The 18,525-nt window shown below is 48.1% G+C and overlaps 2 protein-coding genes across 7 annotated transcripts in view; one reads left to right on the top strand and one right to left on the bottom strand.

Moving 5' to 3' along the window:
* Positions 1 to 165: 165 nt before the first annotated feature.
* txlng (taxilin gamma) lies at positions 166 to 8,079 on the bottom strand. 6 transcript variants are annotated; one of them, XM_040010856.1, is made up of 12 exons: positions 7,994 to 8,046; positions 7,310 to 7,411; positions 5,856 to 5,964; positions 5,364 to 5,511; positions 4,925 to 5,016; positions 3,994 to 4,164; positions 3,721 to 3,915; positions 2,971 to 3,090; positions 2,813 to 2,887; positions 2,629 to 2,721; positions 2,457 to 2,552; positions 166 to 1,664 (listed from the first exon to the last, which is right to left on the bottom strand). In XM_040010856.1, exons 3-12 carry the CDS (start codon positions 5,946 to 5,948, stop codon positions 1,335 to 1,337), a joined length of 1,413 nt encoding a protein of 470 aa, XP_039866790.1. In that variant the 5' UTR covers positions 5,949 to 5,964; positions 7,310 to 7,411; positions 7,994 to 8,046; the 3' UTR covers positions 166 to 1,334. The 6 variants fall into 6 exon arrangements, with proteins under 6 accessions (XP_039866790.1, XP_039866789.1, XP_039866791.1 ...); XM_040010855.1 differs by having other exon boundaries at positions 7,924 to 8,008; XM_040010857.1 differs by lacking the exon at positions 7,994 to 8,046 and adding an exon at positions 7,496 to 7,894.
* Positions 8,080 to 10,546: 2,467 nt separating this feature from the next.
* The window catches only part of ccdc102a (coiled-coil domain containing 102A), a 46,566-nt gene continuing 38,587 nt past the window's right edge, over positions 10,547 to 18,525 (top strand). The window contains exon 1 of the mRNA XM_040010852.1: positions 10,547 to 10,747. Coding sequence (XP_039866786.1) covers positions 10,562 to 10,747 — 186 coding nt within the window. The 5' untranslated portion in view covers positions 10,547 to 10,561. The remainder of the gene's footprint in view (positions 10,748 to 18,525) is intronic.

The raw sequence follows: 18,525 nt of genomic DNA, 5'->3' as shown, positions 1-18,525 counted from the left end.
ACGACCTGGTCAAAGAAAACTGATAAATGATGAAAAGGTGAAGAGAGATGAATGTTTGAAACAATTTCTTGCTTGATGACTTAGTCCCCACAGAATGACCCGGAGTGGGATTTGACCCCTGCTCAGACCCAGGTGTTCCTAATAATATGCATCACTGACAGAAACCAACTTTTCTTTTTTTTATTCAGATTCATTAAAAAAAGAAAAATCACATTCAGCTTTTCTTCCAGTATAAAGATCACAGAGCCCATCATCATTTCCAAACATAATTTACATGAAATCACTTTTCAGAGGACGAAGGCCTTCGACTCTTCCTCACACGTGCACGCTCCTCAACACAAAACACATGCATGATCCCCAGAAACGTGTTGAACTGCTTCAAAGGAGAGGAAATGACACTGGTTGACCACAGGGGGGCAGCAAACAACGCCCAAAACTCATGGTTTGTATTTGCTTTTTTAAACACTTGACAGAGGCTGTCGTCATGCCGACTCGGTGCCTATCAGCAGGTTCAAAAGCGATCCCGCTGCGTCCCGATGGCAGCCGCGTGACATTAACGACGTGACGTTAAACTACAGTCACTTCCTGTTATCGCCAGTTTTGTTAATGAAAACCAAAAAACATTTGTGTGCTCAGACCGAAGCTCCTACATTTCAATAAAGTTCAAATTGAATCATTTTGATTATTTTTCTAAACATTCGGTTAAACGTGATCAGAGCTGCACCGTGGATCAGTGTCGCTGACTGTCCTCTGAAAGTTTCCTCTCACCTGAACGTGCAGCAGGTGGAGCTGCATCATGGTGGAGGAGACATCCACAGACTTCATCCATCATTAATAAAATTTAAGACTGACTGAAATCGCGGCTGCAGCAGACAGACTCAATCTGCTGGAAACACTTAGAACCAGCTACACTGCGAGGTTCTGCCATTTCCCGCCCCTGTGGTCGGTCAGATGACCTCTGACCCCAGTCCCGTTTTCACAGACACTCGACAGCGTGTCCGACTCAAATCAAAGTCATACTCAGGCGTGTGAGGAGAGAAATCGAAGGCCCGCCTGGAGGTTCCCTATGAAAATAAAGATCGAGTAGAAACAGGGAGTATGAAGAAGTGCCGATCGTTACCGTGGGCCACGATTTAGAGAATCTGATACAATCATTTATCACACAAAGAGACACGGCTTCAGCTTCTGTGTAGAAATCTGAGGAGGTCTATGTTAAAAAAAAGAGCTCTATCTCCACTGAAGATGGTTTTCTGGCTAGTTGTGGAACTAGGCTGGAGCTGCGTGAAGCCCCTCCCACCACGCCCCCTCACCTCCACGCAGACTGCGAGGTGAGCTCAGTCCTGCGGCGTGCTCGCCGTCTCTGCAGGCTCGCTGTCACCAGGAGACGCCATCGGGTCTGTTTCAGGTGGTCTGAGAGCTTCCTGAACGTCCGCCGTCTCCGGCCCGTCACCCTGCGCCGAATCCTCCGAATCCTCTCCATCCTCGGCCGAAGGCTCTCGCGGCTTGGCCTGAGGAGATGTGGCGCTCCCTTTGTCTCCCTGCTCCTGGAGGAGGCTGAGTCGGTTATTCAGGTCGTTCCTCTCCTTCTGCAGAGCTCTGCACAGCCTCTCCAGCAGCTCCAGCTTCCCCTGCAGAGCCTTGAAGTGACCGTCACGCAGCGTTTTCTGCAAAACAACAACATTCAGTCAGGTCCAGTTTCATGTAGGAGGAAGAATCAGGTGGATGAAGCTCCTGTGACATCACCGCGTCGGGTCTCGACACTGGCATTCTGACCACCATCATGCTGGTTTTCAGAGGCCAGAGATCAGAGCCTGGTCAGAATCAGGGTGTTCAACTAAAGGATGTCCAATTACAGAAAACTCCCCTAAACAAGAGAGCCAATATAATTCACTACGAGTAGCCAAACAGTTAGCAGAGTGTGTGTGGGATCAACAATTGGCTCTCAAGTAAAAAAAAAAAAAAAGAAGGCCACGCCCCTAATAAAACAAACTTTAATCCAGGCGTGTTTTAGGAACGTCCTCCACCGTACAGGTGTAATAAAGGAGGAAATGATCCACAGAGACCAAACAGTTTGTGTCTCAGGCTGTAAACGTGCTTATTTCTGCTGGAAATGTTCTAACATGGGAGTCTATGGGGACTGACTCACTGCTGCCTCTGCTGGACATCAGAGGAACTGCAGCTTTTGGCACTTCAGCGTGGCTGCTTCTTTCAGCTCCCGAGTTCAGACGAGTGCACTCGAGCGTTGGACCTTTATGTTTTAAAGGCTGTGACGGTGCTGAACACTTGATCTGCGAGACACTAATCAGTCTGGCTCTCCTACGTCTGCTCCGGCATTTCTAAAGTGTGTGTCTGAAACATCTGAGGCCAAAAACGTGCCTCCATCTTCATTTTAGATCGACATCGGTCACTTTAAACGTTTCGAGGAAAACAAAACAGAGCCCATGAAGAAGAATCACCTCCTCTGCCATCTGCAGCAGCGCCTGGTTATTACTCTCCCATTTGGTCCTCCACTGGGTCGTTTCCTTCTCCAGCTTCTTGATCTTCTTGGTCATCTGCAGGCACACATAGAGAGTTTAGAAACACAGACAGGTGAGCAGGTAACTGCACGCTGACACGCAGGTGACTCACCTTCTCCATCTCTTGTCTGAAGGTGGTGAAGACCTCGTTGCTTTTAGCCAGGGTGCTCTGGAACTCCTCGAACTTGTCCATGTACAGAGAGAGCTGAGAGACGAGAGCAGTGAGTAATGGAGACGATCCAGCTGACCTGTGTGTGTGTGTGTGTGTGTGTGTGTGTGTGTGTGTGTGTGTGTACCTGCTGCTTCAGCTGGGTTTCCTGCTCCTTCATCAGCTCACACTTGCGTCTGGACTCGGTGGCGTCCTTCAGCAGCTGCAGCGGCACAGACACAGTCTCTCAGACACTTGAGCTCATTTACAGCTGCGATAAAAACCAGAACAAACTGAGATCCTCACAAAGTCTCTCTCACGCTGCTGCTTCTCCTCCACTTCCTTCATCATCTCGGTGATTCTCTGCAGCTTGGCGTCCATCAGCTGCTGCTGCAGCTCCTTGTGCTTGAACACTTTGTCGATGTGCTGCAGAGAAACAACAGAAATCTCGTTTGCAGCAGGAGCTGAGTGACTGTAAAGATTACTACAAACGCAACGTTTTTCTTGCTGCTCTAATCCCAGCCAAGCTTCTCAGGTCCTGGTTACGTTTCTCCTCGGTGTGCAGGACGCTGTCACAGCGAGTGACCTGAATGTGCCGAGGCGATGAAATCTTCAGTGTTGTCTCACTGCGACATGACTGAAGAGTAGATTTAAGACTAATTGTCTGTAAGACCTTTAAATGTGTATCTAAGACGTCTTAAAGGACCTTCGTGGAGGCAACGTATTTTCCATCTTTGGGAGATGAAGCGACTGCCTTGTTTTTAAGTTTAAAACATCTTCCACAATCAGTTTATTTGACCACGTGTGTTGTGGCCAGAGTCTGGAGCTGGCGATGAGGGTCCTGGAGGGTTACTCCAACCAGAACCTGCAGCATGAGCAGAACCAGGATCACCTGCTGCAGACAGAGTGTCACAACCAGGCCGAGTCTGTTGTGACACCCAGAATGCATTTCTGCCTTTTTAATGGCAGCATTAATCCTCTTCATAACAACCAGCGCTGACTTCATGAGCAGAAACAGACTGTTCTGATTGGACGGCAGGCGGGACCTAAACTCACCTCCTCTCGGAGCTCGTACTGCTCGATGAGCTTCTTGAGCTTCTCGGCCAGCTCCATGTTCTCCTGCCTCAGCTTGGTGTTGTGGGCGCTGTGCTGCTCCATCTGCACCTCGATGTCGCTCAGGGTCATCTGGAAGTGCAGCATGGCCTCCTTCCGCTGCTCGTCGTACTCCCTGGACCGCTGGGCGTTCTCCTCCTGCGGGGTTAAGGGGAGGAGTGACACCTGCACAAATGTAAAATGGTCCTCATCGGGTGTTTGTGGCGGCTGAACTACCTTCAGGGTCTTGTTGTGTCTCTGCAGCTCCCGGCAGAGACTCTCCAGCTTGCTGCGGGCCAGGATGGCCTTGCTGTGCTCCCCCTGCAGGTGCACCTTCTCCTTCACGATTTGAGACTGCTTCTTCTGCAGGGCCTTCAGCTGCTTCTGCATGCAGCGGCTCTCCTCCAGCTGAAAGACAGCAACAACAGAACAAACTGGGTCATTTTTATGTTTATGGAAACAAACAGGAAGCTGACGGCAGCGTGGTGTGTGTGGAGGCTTAGAACAAACATGTAGCACCAAGAAGCCTGATCTGAAAGGGGACATCTCTAAGCCGTTCAAGTGTCACCAGTCGTATCTGAGTCAGTCAAACCAGGCTTCATGCCAGAATCTGACAACCTCCTCGTACTTTCTTCTTCTTTATGTCCAAGTCTGTGAGAGCTTCCTGAGGTCTAAGGTCACCTTTGTGTGAGATGGTGACGTGAAATCTGAAGCGCGAAACATCTCCATACTTTTTCCAGATGCCCAGCTTGTTGGATTCATTTACTTCTGTGGCTCCAAAAATACAAACTGAAGCTTTGTGATTATTTTCAAACATTACTGTTGTTCACACTGAGCTTCTGCTGATTATTACTCTGTGGGTGTCCACTGATCCACCCACAGAGCTCTGCTGAAATCCAACCAAACTACCACGATGACTGCTGTCAGAGCGGGAAATGATCGGCCGCGACCACGACTCACGGAGGAGCTGAGAGCGTGTTCACCGTGTCGCTAAATCTGAATCAATCTGCTGCCCGTGATGTCTCTGAAACGGAGCGACTGAGCACGTGCTCCAGATCACACTGAGAAACCCAGACCAACACCACATGGTGACAGAGTGCTTCCTGTCACCTGCTCCCAGGTGTCGGGAGTATCTGCTCAGTGTCGGTGTGTCGGATTTGCGGCTCACCAGGTCGGCGTATTTCTTGCACAGAGCGGCCAGCTTCTCCTCGGGAGTGGCGAGAGCGTTCAGCGCCTGCATCAGAAGAACCACCTCCTTCCCTGAAACCACACGGAAGATCAAAACTGAACAAACCGGACCAACGAGGAAGAAACTGACATCGGGTGACACAAGAATAGAAAAACTTTAACACAAAAATGTCCTGTTTGGTAAAACTTCCACTTCTCTGGTCTAAACAAAGAGAGCAGTCTAATCACAGCTGAATGATTCTGATTCAAGTCTAAATATGTGTCACAGTATCTGTGTGAGTGCTGTCAGACACGTGAAGCTTCACACGCTCCGTGTTGGTTTTATTCAGTTTTAAATTTTGTATGTAAATATTTAAATGTGATTCCTGAGGTGAGAGACGCATCCCGGCTGTTCAGTGCTTCTACAGTTCTGCTCGTACCAAAAGCTTTGTCCTCTCTGTTCTTCGCATCTCCGCCGGCATCGAGCTCCGCCTCCACCAGGTCGCTGGGACTGTCCTCTCGGCCTGGAGTCTCCCCCCTCTCCTCATTGGTGCAGGAGAGCCCCAAACCAAACTCAGACACCTCCTCCTAACAAAAGTCACATCCATCTATTAGACAGTTATCCTTTAAACAAGTTCTCTCACAGATCTCGCTCTGTGCAGACTCCGCCCCTCTGTGCTGGACTGCAGCTGGTGGTAATCTTTGTTCTGGTCTGAACTCAGAATCTGCAGCAGGTGGAGAACAAGGACTACCAGCTGCAGGACAACGCGGAGGAGATGAATTTCGGCTAATCAGCTGATTATACTGTCACCAAGAACACGTGGGATTATTTATCTGACAGTCCAACTCTGAGGGAAACACAGAAACCTCCCACAGGTCACTGAACAGACATGAACAAGCAGCAGCACAAACGACGAGCCGTCCACACTCACCTGAGACGGGCTGTCCAGGTCGGGCGGGGAATCGTTGCCACCTACGATTCGTCTCGTCCCCACATCGAGCTCGCAAACTCCCGAAGTCTCCATCAGCGTCGGTCACGAGCTGAAGGTCAGAGCAAACACGAGATTACCACATGATGGAAGTCAAAGCACGGAGAAATAAAACCAATTATCTGACCCTCAAATCTGCAGTTGGGTTTACTGAAGAGGTCAGAGTGGTGGGTGGACACAGTGGAGTTGTTCTCATGTCTCTAATTCTGGCCAAGTCTGACATGTATTTCCATTCAGGTCTGCTTCAGATTAGGAAATATAGTTTCATCTTATTCACAATATCAAACAGGTGAGAAAGATTTCACACTGACGAAGAATAAACACTAAATCCACGTCGACATCACTCCAAATATTGTGAAAAACTCTGGGCGCTGAGCGTCGCCTTCCTGCTGACAACGACTGACAGTGACCTCAAACCCCCCTTCACCTGCCTCAGGTGTACAACAGCAGGTTGTGATTTATTCTCAGACAGGGTTGATCTCTCCGACTGTGTGATTAAACCCACTGCTGTTGTTCCACGCGGGTAAATGCACATCACTTACCACACACTCTGTTTAAGCATCAACTGGTGTTCCAGGTGTTTATGGACCTCTGTTGGTGCTCTGTCCTAAATCCTTCTCCTCATTTAAAGTGTTGTTATAACAGAGACCAGCCACAGCTGCTGTCAATGTCAACAATACAACTTTACAATAAGTCTTTCTCGTGGAATAAACCCTAACTGCGTGAAATAAGCTCAGACTTTCAGCTCGGCTGCAGCCTGATGGCTTGAACGGGATGAAGAGGATGAGGAGCTCGTGCTTCTCCACAAAGACACCAGGACTGTGTTCACAGTGAAACACGCGTGTGCAGCAGCAGCAGGCTGACCCTGTACGCACGATGGTAACAGTCTGAGTTCAGTGCGCACACGCGCTGAATAAAACTTACACTCAGGCCTACAAACAGACCAGTTCGTTAGCATCTTTCCACTAATAGTAGCAGCTGATAGTTTAGACGCCCTGAAAACGTTCGGTGGAATACTTTAAGAAGCTTAAAAATCTCTAAAATGGACTTTATTACGTGTTTCAGCGGCGCAAACTCACGGAAGTTTACCCCGGGCTAGCAGGCTAGCCTAACCAGCTAACTGCTTTACAGCAGAAATGAGCAGTTAGCTTCCGACTGCCCGAGTCACAGAGTGCGAGCTGACCGCGTGAATGTGCAGGTGAAACCGTGAGCCTGTGTGTGACACCTTCAGCCTCTCTCCTACCATCAGAGCGGACTTTCCTGCGCAAACATGCTGCAGCCGCTCAGCTAGAGCTGAAACACTGGCAGCTACAGCGTTAGCTGTTCTGCTAAAGCCGACGATAAGAAACTTTGAGAGTCCCGCTAAAGAACCACAGAGCATCACCTCACCAGCCTACCTGCCGGGTTTGATGTCCGGTGTGTGGGGATAGCTCCCGTTTCTCTCCGCTCGGTTAACGTGTTTACAGTAAACACTGTAAGCTAACCAACTTCACCAAAGTCTAGAAAACAAGACATTAACGGGTTAATTCAAGTATAACACTACAGCCGGATTAAAGGAGGCACCCTTGGGCATTAAGAACCACCTAAAAAGATTTATTATCAGCTGCATGTCGGTCCGGATCAGCACGGTAACCGTAACCCGGACCGAATTTAAGGCGAGTCTTGTGTGACGTCCATCGGCGCGGACGGCATCCTGCTCAGGCTAGCTGCTCTGCTAAACTAGCATCTGATTCTGTCTTCCTGTGAATAAGTGTATCCCTCACGTGTCAGGTGTCACCTTTTGGATTAAAGAGCGCAAGTGACAAACTAACACCGCGCGGAAATGTAACGCGCCTTTGGAAATTAAAGCCAACATTAGTTTACTTCTGTTAGCACGGCTAACCTGAGCTAGCAGCCAGACTGTAGCTAACCCTGCCTGCTAACAGCACTGTACAAACTTTACTTCGCCAAATACCAATTTTTTCCCGGTTCTCGTCAAAGCTTCGCATTCAAGCTAATAACCATACCCCACCTAATCAGTTTGAATCCGCCCGGAGCGTTAACAGTGGGGCAGCCGTCGCTTAAACACCTGGAGCGGTTACCTGTGTGTCCTCACCGGAGATGAAAGCAGGAGTCAAGCTGCCATCAACCGACGAGCGCAACATCCGGTTATCTATTTTTCAAAATAAAATCTCCTCAAGCTTAAAAAAGAAGCCATTGCCTCTATGGGGAAACTCGTCCTTTTTCATCAGATCTGAGATGTGTCACTGTGGCATAACAGAAACTGTGTAACTGACCGTGGAGTGGGAAAACTTGATTTAGAATTACTTCAGGGTCCTTGTGCTTGTGAGACTGGTGATAGCGCACATCTCTCAAGTTTTCTGTTACGCCCCTAGTCTAGGCGTGTAGAGACGCACATAAGGTTGGAGGAGAGAGAGGCAAGTACCCGCCCTGGTTCCCAAGCCAAACATCCGAAACCAGTTATGAGTAAAAAAATGTGATTTCAGGGAAGCATAGCTCCAGGGTGAACCCAGGCCAAAATAATAAACAAAACCAACTAAGTCCCGCCAGAGGAAACTAACTAAACCCTAAGAAAGAAACATCACAAATTTTGTAATTTTTAAATTATAAATAACAATATTTCCAAGTAATCATCATCTGCCAGTCTATACGTTTTTTCTGGGGGTATTGTTCTCATGTAGTTTTACAGTTTTTGAAATATGTGCATAAAAGGCAACTCTCTAATTTGAATGTGGCGTCCACCGCTCCTATTTCCGGTGTTAATCTGAGCAGCTTGATGAATCTAAAGTCGAAACGAAAAGCAAAAAAGCCCCGAGAGATTTTTGTTTTTCAGGGAGGGAGGAAGATGAAACTTAGCTTCTTTACAAAGATCCGTACAGCCAAATAACATAACGGACCTCTCTTCTTGTTTATTAAAAAAACAATCTTTATGTTGGAGTTTTTCACTGACGTTAACTTATTTTTTTCCTGAACATCCTGAATAAATCTTTAATTATAAAAAATATTGGCATTTACATTTATAACAACAACAACAATACTAATGCTAACAATAATACTAATAACGATGATGATATATAAGAATGTCCCAAATGTGGGATAAAGTGCATTTTCCCTTCTGTGTTTGTATAATAGTTTTTGGTCTTCCTCCTCTGCCTCTGAGACCGTGACCCTGCCGGTGTGGAGTGAGTGGGAACATTTAGGAGCTGCTGTGTTAAAGTGAGTGAGTCCAGAATGAGCTCAGGACACCGAGAGTTTGGTTCAGAGAAAAGGAGTTAGTGGCATGAGAACCCTGACTGAGCATGCGCAGAGGAAGTTTCATGTGTGTAGTTTGTTTCTGGTTGACCTTATCACTGTTTCACTGAGTTGGAGGAATGCTGGGGGGCGCTATTAGTCCCCCCCACCCAAAGGTTAAACCAGCTGTTTACGTAGCGGACTCTGAAACAGTTGATGTGCTCGCCACCAGAGGGCGCAAACCGCGGTCTCTGTTTACTCCTCATAGTTCACACAGTCTCATGACACTTATTTAGGCTGATTAAGTAAAACATCCTTTTAGTCCAGGGCGGCTTTCAGGAGATAAGTTCCTGTTTTGTGCCCTTTATCTGCGGCTCTGTCAGTGAAACAGACTCAATGAGTGAAAATGTGAAAGGACGTGCAGACACCACTAAATCCTGCCCTCTGAATCCTCACCCTCGGAGTCCTCAGACAGTTTACAGCCAGTTAGTCAGGCAGTGATTTCAGGTTAGATTCCAGCAGTAGTGACAGTCTGTGTTTAGCTCCTGGACTTCAAACCCAGCTGAAGGAGGAGGTCTGTTGTGGTGACACCTCCTCCTCCTTCGTCTCCATGGTTATATCTGGTGCCTGAATTCACAGAGTAGAGGAGACACTGACCATCAGATCAGTCAGAGCTGAACACATAATTCATGATCATAATGTGGACATGCACCAAAACACACCATAACTGTCAGCTTCTAAAGGTTTATTTTTTCTACTCTTTGCTCTATGTCATGTCACAGAGAGACGATATCCTGATACGGTGATGTGACACACTCAGATGCTCTGCATGGAGTGGAAGCAGTAGAGGTGAATCAGCAGGTGATGACTCCTGGTGTCCAGTTAGAATGAGACCATGAGGCAGACCCGGGACAGGCTGGAGGGAAGATGTGCTTCAGCCGGAGGAGGTGCTGTCCACAGGGACCGCAGTGGACCGAGTAGATGCTGGAAAATGGATGAGAAAAAGCGAGAGTAATATTAGTATGCATTTGTATTGTTTCAGTCGTTTTAGTGCAAAGACAAATGCATTTGACTCTAAATAAAATCTACATAAGATCACACTGTTGGTCTCAGTTACATATTAACTGAGATCAACAAAAATCAGTAGCGACCCTCAGATACAGCATCCTGCTGTGTTTGTGTTCCTCCTGATTACAGCTCATAATTCCACTAATTATAATCTTTTCTGAGTGTTTGCCGAGCTTTCTGATCTTCCTCTGCTTTGTTGTGCAGCTCTCAGTGAACTGAGCTCCTCTGCTTTCAACCAGGGGAGCGTTCAGCTCAGACAGCCAATGAGCTAACGGCTCGAAGCTGGGCGCCTGACCCGATTGGCTCAGCGCTGTGCATTGTTGTCATCCCGACGGGCGATTGGCCGGCCGATGAAGCCCCGCCCCTTTTCTGCCCTCGCTGCTTTCCATCCAGAGCGGAGAAGAAAAACGGGAGAAGAGACGGAAAGCTGCTCGGGGCTTCGGCTGGAGTCAAAGCGGCACCGCGGAGCTGCTTCAGCGGGATTTAGAGACTGGTTCCGCGGGAATAACGGCGACGCTCACCGGCTCACCTTCACGGTACGTCCTCCCGCTCCGCTGCTCTTCCTCGGGCTGAGTTTGAGTGCCAGCCGCTGCTGGTGTCAGATATCAGGGAAGCTGCTCCTCCCGTCTGCTTCCACCGTGGAGCCACTTTCAGGGTGTTGATGTGCAGATACGAGCGCTGTGCACGCACTTTGTTCTCTGCGAGACCAGAGACCCTCACGTCTCCAGCCTGTCTCCTCTGGGTGTGAGTCCTGCACGGCACGGGCTGCAGGGTGGTGACCCCTGGACCCCGCAGGGCACAGCTGGGTTTTCTGGAGGTTCACTGTGACCCTGACCGAGCTCTGCAGAAATTTAAAAGGGTATCCACGAGTGAGGGCTTTACTCCGAGCTGCAGGGGTGGTCTTGGCGGAAAACCCCAGGAGCTGGGGAGTGTAAACCCGAGGATCAGTGCACCACCTGTGAGGTTCAATATGTTTATGAAAAGACTGTTCAGTTGTAGTTTGGGATCAGCTTCAGGTCAGACACATGCCTGCACATTCATGTCACAGAGCTATTTCCGGTCATGTGTCTGCTGCTGCTTCATTTTCATGTTAAACAGTAACGTAAAAATCCCTGAGCCCAAAGCTCAGGCTGCTCCAAACACTCTGTCTGTCACACTTTTTTCTACTCCTGGATCTGTGTGATGTCACAGAGAGTGGATAGAAGCTCCACCCACCTGCTGTTTAGTGGTTGTGTTAAAGTGGGAGGAGCTAAAGCAGTGATGGAAGGGTTAGACTGTGCAACTTAAAATGTAACGATTGCTTATCATACTAGCTGTATTATTGAATCGTAACACGTGTGTTTACCTGAGAGCCAGAAACCTGTAAAATTATACCTGTGATTAATCAAACTTCAGTGTCTGTTTGCATTAAACCGTTACAGTTACGTTCAATGTTACTACAGTTTAATTGTGCTTTAAATGTAGCCTTTGCAGTGGTGCGTTTACAGCCCTCTGGTAAAACCCAGACTCACTCACTGCTTAGTTCAGTTCAAGCCAAGATGGCAGAAGGATGGACTTTTGTTTACAGGGTCTATGTGAAGAATTAAAACTCAAAGTTTCAGTAGGTGTAGGTGTATCTGTGTGTCACCTGGTCCACCTGTGGCTTCAGCTCTCCATCCTCAGGATGATTGGTGGTCTCCCTTTTGAGACGAGCTGTACTGAACATTCGAGCAGCTTTTATATCTTTATATCTTTGGGTCTCTCTTTAGAAATCAATTATTCAGACCAGCGTACTGTTGCTGTCCTCGTCTGTCTGTGACGGCGTTCAGGTATTGAGGGCTGTCATTGAGGCGGAACCTCGCCGGTGACCGATCCCTGCTCGTGCTTGTGATGTGATGACAGCTGATTGTAGCTGTTAACAGGTTCTCTGGATGTTCACAGTTCTTCTTGGAAGTAATGAGTCAGTGCAAAGCTGTGGGAGGTGTAAAAGCTGGCGTCGGCTGCGTTACTATGTGTGACCGAGTTGGACTGCTGGGGTGACTTTTTTAGAAAAAATGAGCCTCACCCAGACAGGAAGCCAACACACTCAGATGCCTCAGGAGGGGATTATTGTTATTAGTTTGTACTGTCTGATGACGTGTGCAGCACTTAATCTGACTGGATTCTGCTCTGAAGGAGGATCACAGATGGAGATGCAGGTTATTTGAAAGAGAATATTAGATGTGAGGGTGTGAAGCATCATGGGATGTCCCTGCCATTCTCGCCCCGAGTGTCATCAGGAGGCGTTTGGAGGTTGCACACAGCAGACGGCGCCATCTGTTCGGCTGCTTCCACCCTCTGCGTTTCCACCTCAGGTGTCGCCTCAGAAGCACTCCTGCGTCTCCGACCTTCCATCCTCCCTTTCAGGCGCTTCGGCTTGTCTCCGGCTCCGAACATAGACTCTGATCCATCCGTCTGTCTCTCCCGTAAACACTGTCTCAGAGATCAGACACAGTGTCTGAACCAGCAGCACATGGCCCTTGTTCTTCCCTTTTGCCTTTTTGTTTCCATGACAACCACACACAGAAATCACCCCTCAGATTGCTCTGTCAGTGTGTGTGTGTGTGTTTTAGCTCTTGATGGCTGGCTCTCTGTCGTGCCTTACAGGGACGCTTAGCTGTAATAGAGCCATGATTACAGTTGTTAGAAACATCTGCGTGTTTCCTCAGGAGAAGAAAAAGTCCGACTGACACAAAATAGTTTTTTTCAGAGATCAGATATCCCCCAAATAATATTTTTTATGCTTGATGACCAAAAGCATAAAACATAAAACACCCTGGGCTGGAAGGCCCAGATACCTGCAGTTCCTCTGATGCCCAGCAGAGGCAGCAGTGAGTCAGTCCCCATAGATTCCCACGTTAAAACTTTACAGCAGAAGTAAACATGTTTACAGCCTGATACACCATGTACAGCAAATCACCTCTTTAAAGTTTGCATTATTAGGGGCGTGGCCTCTCTGACTCACAGGTGGATGGTGACACAGCTGTAGCTGCTAGCTGTCTGCTAGCTAGGGCAGGGCAATATGGCCAAAAATATTTATCACGATATATATTTGAAAATTTGCGATAACGATATAACTGACGATATAATTGACGCGAGACAAAATACTTTGCAACTCCACAACTTTATTAGTGCAAAAAAAACCCATCAATGTCTTTTCACTTAAACAAGCAGCTGTTTTATCTGCATTAAAGTTATATAAACATGTAACAGTGCAAATGCAAATTCTTTGCTGACCGTTTAACCAAAAGGCATTTCCAGTGGAAACTGGCCGACACATCCTCAGCATAACCATGTATAACATCCACAAAACTTAAAAAGAGGTCATACACACACAGTACGGTAATATTATGTTGAAGCACAGTACGTATCACTCCGCGAGGCTCCGCCTACGATAGCCGTAATGCTCCGACAATCCATTAAGCGGTGCAGCTTCGTAGCTTAGCAAAGTCGTACTGAAACATTTGACAGAATTTCGAGCGCCGTGCACATAAAATCGTTTCCAGAAACACAACCAGAGTTCATACATAAGGCACACGGGATTATAAGGGGCTCTGTCGACTTTCAGAAAATCAAAGGATTTTAGGAGCAACTTATTTTCCAAACAACACGGTAACAACGACGGCCCGCTAGCATGCTCTACCAAAAATAGTGCTTTGTTGTGTATCTGACGGACGAAAGCTAAACCAGTTCCACACCAGTGAAGTTTTTTTACAAACCAGTTCTGGTTCACTGGTTTCATTCAACGATCCACTTTCGCTCTTCTCGTTCTCCGTCGCCGCCATGCTTTTTTCGCCATGTGCGTATGAAAACAAAGGCACTGCGCATGCGCGTTTTACCCATATTCTATCGCCATATTTCATTTTCTTATCGTTGCCCAACATCATACCGGTATTACTGTGTCAGTCTGCCCCAGAGCAGCTGTGGCTACACCTGTAGCTGCCTCCACCAGTGTGTGAATGTGAGACTGAATGAATAGTGGCATTGTAAAGCGCTTTGAGGGGTCCCGAAAAGCGCTATATAAATGCAATCCATTATTATTATTATTATTATTATTATTATTATTATATGGCCCAGCCCTACTGCTAGCTTCCCCTGAACTGGACCTCTGGGCCGTGTTTGTGTTGTTGGAGCCTTTTGGAGCATTTTAATGACATCATGTGACCAGTAGTATGGCTGCTGAGAGGTCACTGTACTAACAGACTGTTAAAGAAGGTGGAGATCTGACTTAGTGAAATTTGAGGATTTAGATGGATGTTACCGAGTACTGATTAGCTGCTGTCTGTGTGTGACTAAGCCAGATGGTGTTGGTAGACCGGCTGGTTTAGAGTAAATATGGTTGCTTGGCTCCTAAAAAACAACATGATTGTGGCCAAAATGCTAAAGTTGAGGCATCAGAATCAGCCAGATTCTGGGTCCTTATTTATTTATCATTAAAAGAATGTACAGGACTGAGTGCTGAGGAACAGTTTCACAGTTTCTGCCTTTGATGTTTTTCCAGCCTGTGTGTGTGTGTGTCTGTGTGTGTGTGTGTGTGTCTGTCTGTGTGTGTGTGTGTGTGTCTGTCTGTGTACGTGTGTGTTTGGGGGGTAAACAGTGCAGAGCTTCATGTGGAATCTGGCCTGGTTGTTTCTCTCCAGTGTGGCCTCGCTCCATCCTGCAGACCTTTTGTTTGTTCGTCTTCCTGTGTGGAATGTCAACATCCTCTCATTTGTCGCTCCACCCGCCGCCCGTCAGGCCGAACCAGAGGAGCCAAGCTCCGTCTGCTCCAGCGCACCTCCGCCTGCTCGCTCGTCTTCTTCCTCTGCGAGATAACGGCTCAGCTGGCAGCTCCGTGCTAATAACGCTGCTGTTTGCTCTCGTCGGTTTGTGTGCCGGCCGCCGGCGTGCCTTCTCCCTCTGAACGCATTCCAGCCTCCTCACACTGTTTACTCTCCTCTCTGCGCCTCCTCCTGACCGCTGCCTTCTTTCTTTTTCCTTTTCTAAACTCGCTCACTTCATTCTGCCCTTTCCGTCATTATTTTATCATCAGTCTGCTCTGTTCCTTCATATTTCCTCCCTCTTTGCGACTGTTCCTCTCCTACAACTTATTGTAGTTTCACAACAAGCCTGGTTCATTTGATTTGCACAGCGTGTCACCAGTGAAGGTTTAAAGTGAACATACAAATGATATCAAGGACAGAGAGGAAAGGAAACACATTTGGAAAGAAGACGTGCATCAGCTCTGTGTGCTCCATTAGAGTGCGGCCTAAAGCGGGACGTCATTTACTGATTCGTTATTAAATAAGAGTTTAATGGCAGATTAAAGAGCGACGTCTGTAAAGTTTGCCCTGCTCCAAAGTTTTGGGGCATAAACAGCAAAAAGCTGCATCCTAATGCTCTGTGAGGACGTCGGCCTGGCAGTGGGGGAGGATCTGAGTGGGAGCTGGGACGGAGCGCGTCGGCCTGACTGGGACTTCAAGGCTTTAAATAACACAGAAGCTTTTCATGATTCAGCGAACCACGCATGCGCATGTGTCACTTCCTGCTGCATGCTGCATGATTGCTGACCACTCACCGATGTGTTTTTGGATATAAAGTGATTCCCAGTAAAGCTCCAGTTTCTGATTTTTAGCACCAATAGTTTCCAGGTGTGCGGCTCCAAACAGCTGCTTCTTTACGAGCCCGGGCTGTGGCACAGGTTCCTTTTTCTGCAGGAGAAGTTAAATATGATTCTGCACTGCAAAGACACAAGTAGCAACAAACTAAACCAGCTGTTCATGTCAACGACAGCTTCTGCATGAAGCTTTAACTTTATCAAACTGGCCTGTGATTGGTCTGACAGTGATGTAGCTGGTTCTGAGCCGAAGACATGAACAAGTTTCTCAGACTCACAGCGAGTCAGAAACTGAGCTGCTGGGGTTCAGTCCCGGGACAGGTCATCACTCCTGCACCTCTCTGAGTGGAGATTATTACACGTGCACTGTTTTCACACGCGCACGACAGACGTGAACATTTGTATCTGACAGAGCTGCGCGTGAGAGTCGTTCACGTCCAGCATTAACCCGACGTTTACCCTGCTGCAGGTCATTCAGTCCATTTTAAAGAAATAGCTGTATATAAAAGATGGCCGCTGTGACGCAGCTCTCAGAAGCAGACGCTGCATTTATCTCTCATGCTCTCAAGCTCCGTGCACCGTGGTGAAGTTTGAGTGCAGAAGAGACAGCGAAGAACCTTTAAATCTACACCCAGAGTTTCCTTCCTGCAGGGCGGCGGCATCAGAACCACCAGCTCACCTCGACACGGCGTCAGCAGCGACGCATTAATCGCTGTGCACGAAGGCTTATCAGACTCCGCACAGCAGCAGGGCAGAGCTGCTGTGCGGTTGTAGCTGTGTTTTATTTTTGGAGGGAGTGTTTCCATCACTGTGTGTGTGTGTGTGCGTGTCTATGTTTAGCTGTGTTTGTTTAGGACTCAGTAATTATGGCTGGCAGCAGAGCTTCAGCTCCAGCGGGAGGAGGAATGCCTTTGGTCTGCTTCTGTCACTGAAAATGACTCCAGAGGACTCAACCTGCATTTTGTGATTATATATCTGTGCGTGTGTTTGTTTTTGAACTGTTCACATCCCACAATCAGTCCACTCAGGGTGAGGCCTGAATGTAGGTCAGCGTAGTTTCATTTATGTGTGATGTTTTTGCCAAAGGAAGTGTTGACCTCTGAATTCTTCTCTTTGCTGGCTCGTTACACACACACACACACACACACACACACACACACACACACACACACACACACACACACACACGCCTTCCTGTCTGGGTGGAACCTCAGCATGATGTCAGTGACCGCCTCTGGTGGCCTTTAGGTGATCTGTCTTCCAGATGTGCTGAGTTGAAGGAGGAGCACGTGCAGAGGTGGGTGGAGTCTGGGGACCCCTCCGATTCCTCTCGCTGACAGTCGGGGGTCACAATGATGCTGTTCATGTATATATGGTACTGTGCAAAAGTCTTGAGCCACGTGTCGTGTCTGTATATGTTGCAGGACAGTGGGACCAGCAGTCATGAAAACACATAAGACAGAAACAGTCTGTATGTTTGGTGTGAGCAGCTCTCTGCCAGCTCTGTGAGGATCTTCAGGAATAGCTTCCAGGCTTGATGAAGGACACTTCTTTGACAAGATCTTCATCAGCACCGGCTCACATGCACAGAGTCATAGATTCAACCGATGATGTGTTAGTGTGACAGCTGCTGGGAACAAAGAACCTCAACACTGACTCATTTCATGAGCTCGGAGCCTTGTTATGCTTGCATGAGTCAAAGGTCAGAGTTCAGAGGTTAACAAACAAAACATTCCTGAGTTTGAACACGTTGTGCCTGTCGTGTGTAGCTCCAGCAGAACGTTCTCAGAGGTAATAAAGCGTCTCCTTATAGATCCCGGCTCATGAGGTGCAAACACGGCGAGTGCCTCCGACGCTTCCCGGTGCTTGCTGGTGAAGGTTCGCGTGGTGGATCTGTGGCGTTAAACACTCGAGTGGCTGCGATTGGGCAGTTTTACCGTTAGTTTCACGGCCGTCGACTCGTACAGAAACGTTCTGCAGCCTGTGCTGCGTTTATATGAATTTATTTCTGGACCATTTATTGGATCCGCTCGCCGTCAGCAGCCGGCTCTCGGCCAGATCATAATATTTGGCGCCGGCACGGCTGATCCTGCTGTTAAAACCAAGCCTATAAAACCGCCTGCTTCCTTTCTGCAGTATCCATACGTGTTTAATGTGTACGTGAAGAGGTTTGTTTCAGACTTTTCCCTTTAATCTTACAGTAAAGGGCAGCAGCTGCTGTCCCTGTGTTACTGTAGGGTCTTTGCTCTGTGAAGCTCCTCGTGTGGCGTTGTGAACATCGTGATTCAGGTTCCTCTGAGCTCCATCCAGCATCCAGCTCGCTGTTTCAAAGGTCTCCCCATCACAGCTTTGCCTGTTGTTGGGTTTACAGTGCAGGTGTCTGTACTCTGCATGATGTCACAGAGGCGTCGCTGCCAGGATGCTGTTGTACGATCAGAGCGTGAAGGCGACGCCGCTGATTTACCTGTCGGTCTGTGTTCCCACCCTCAGCTGACCGTGAGCTGTGGGACATAAAGGGGGTTGCGTGTACTGGTCCAGCTGGTTTTCAGGCTCCGTTTTCAGAACAGTGTTCGTGTCCGGGCTGTGGAAAAGTAACCTTGGTGTTATCTCGCCGCTCCAGCTGATGTCTCAGGCCGTCAGACGCAGTCATGAGTTTCAGCATCGACTGAAATTAAGCCGAAGCTCTTTGATTTATTCAAA

Source organism: Simochromis diagramma, unplaced genomic scaffold (assembly GCF_900408965.1).
Source record: "Simochromis diagramma unplaced genomic scaffold, fSimDia1.1 OVJJ01000603.1, whole genome shotgun sequence".
Lineage (NCBI taxonomy): Eukaryota > Metazoa > Chordata > Actinopteri > Cichliformes > Cichlidae > Simochromis > Simochromis diagramma.
This window is presented reverse-complemented; position numbering and strand designations above follow the sequence as displayed.

Bases quoted from the DNA above. Each gene is read 5' to 3' on its own strand.
- txlng (XM_040010858.1), bottom strand. From the start codon at position 5,948: ATGGAGACTTCGGGAGTTTGCGAGCTCGATGTGGGGACGAGACGAATC. The intron at 2,722-2,812 runs GTACACACACAC...CTCGTCTCTCAG, and splicing joins AAACCCAGCTGAAGCAGCAG to CTCTCTCTGTACATGGACAA. The intron at 2,553-2,628 runs GTGAGTCACCTG...GTGTGCCTGCAG, and splicing joins TCAGACAAGAGATGGAGAAG to ATGACCAAGAAGATCAAGAA.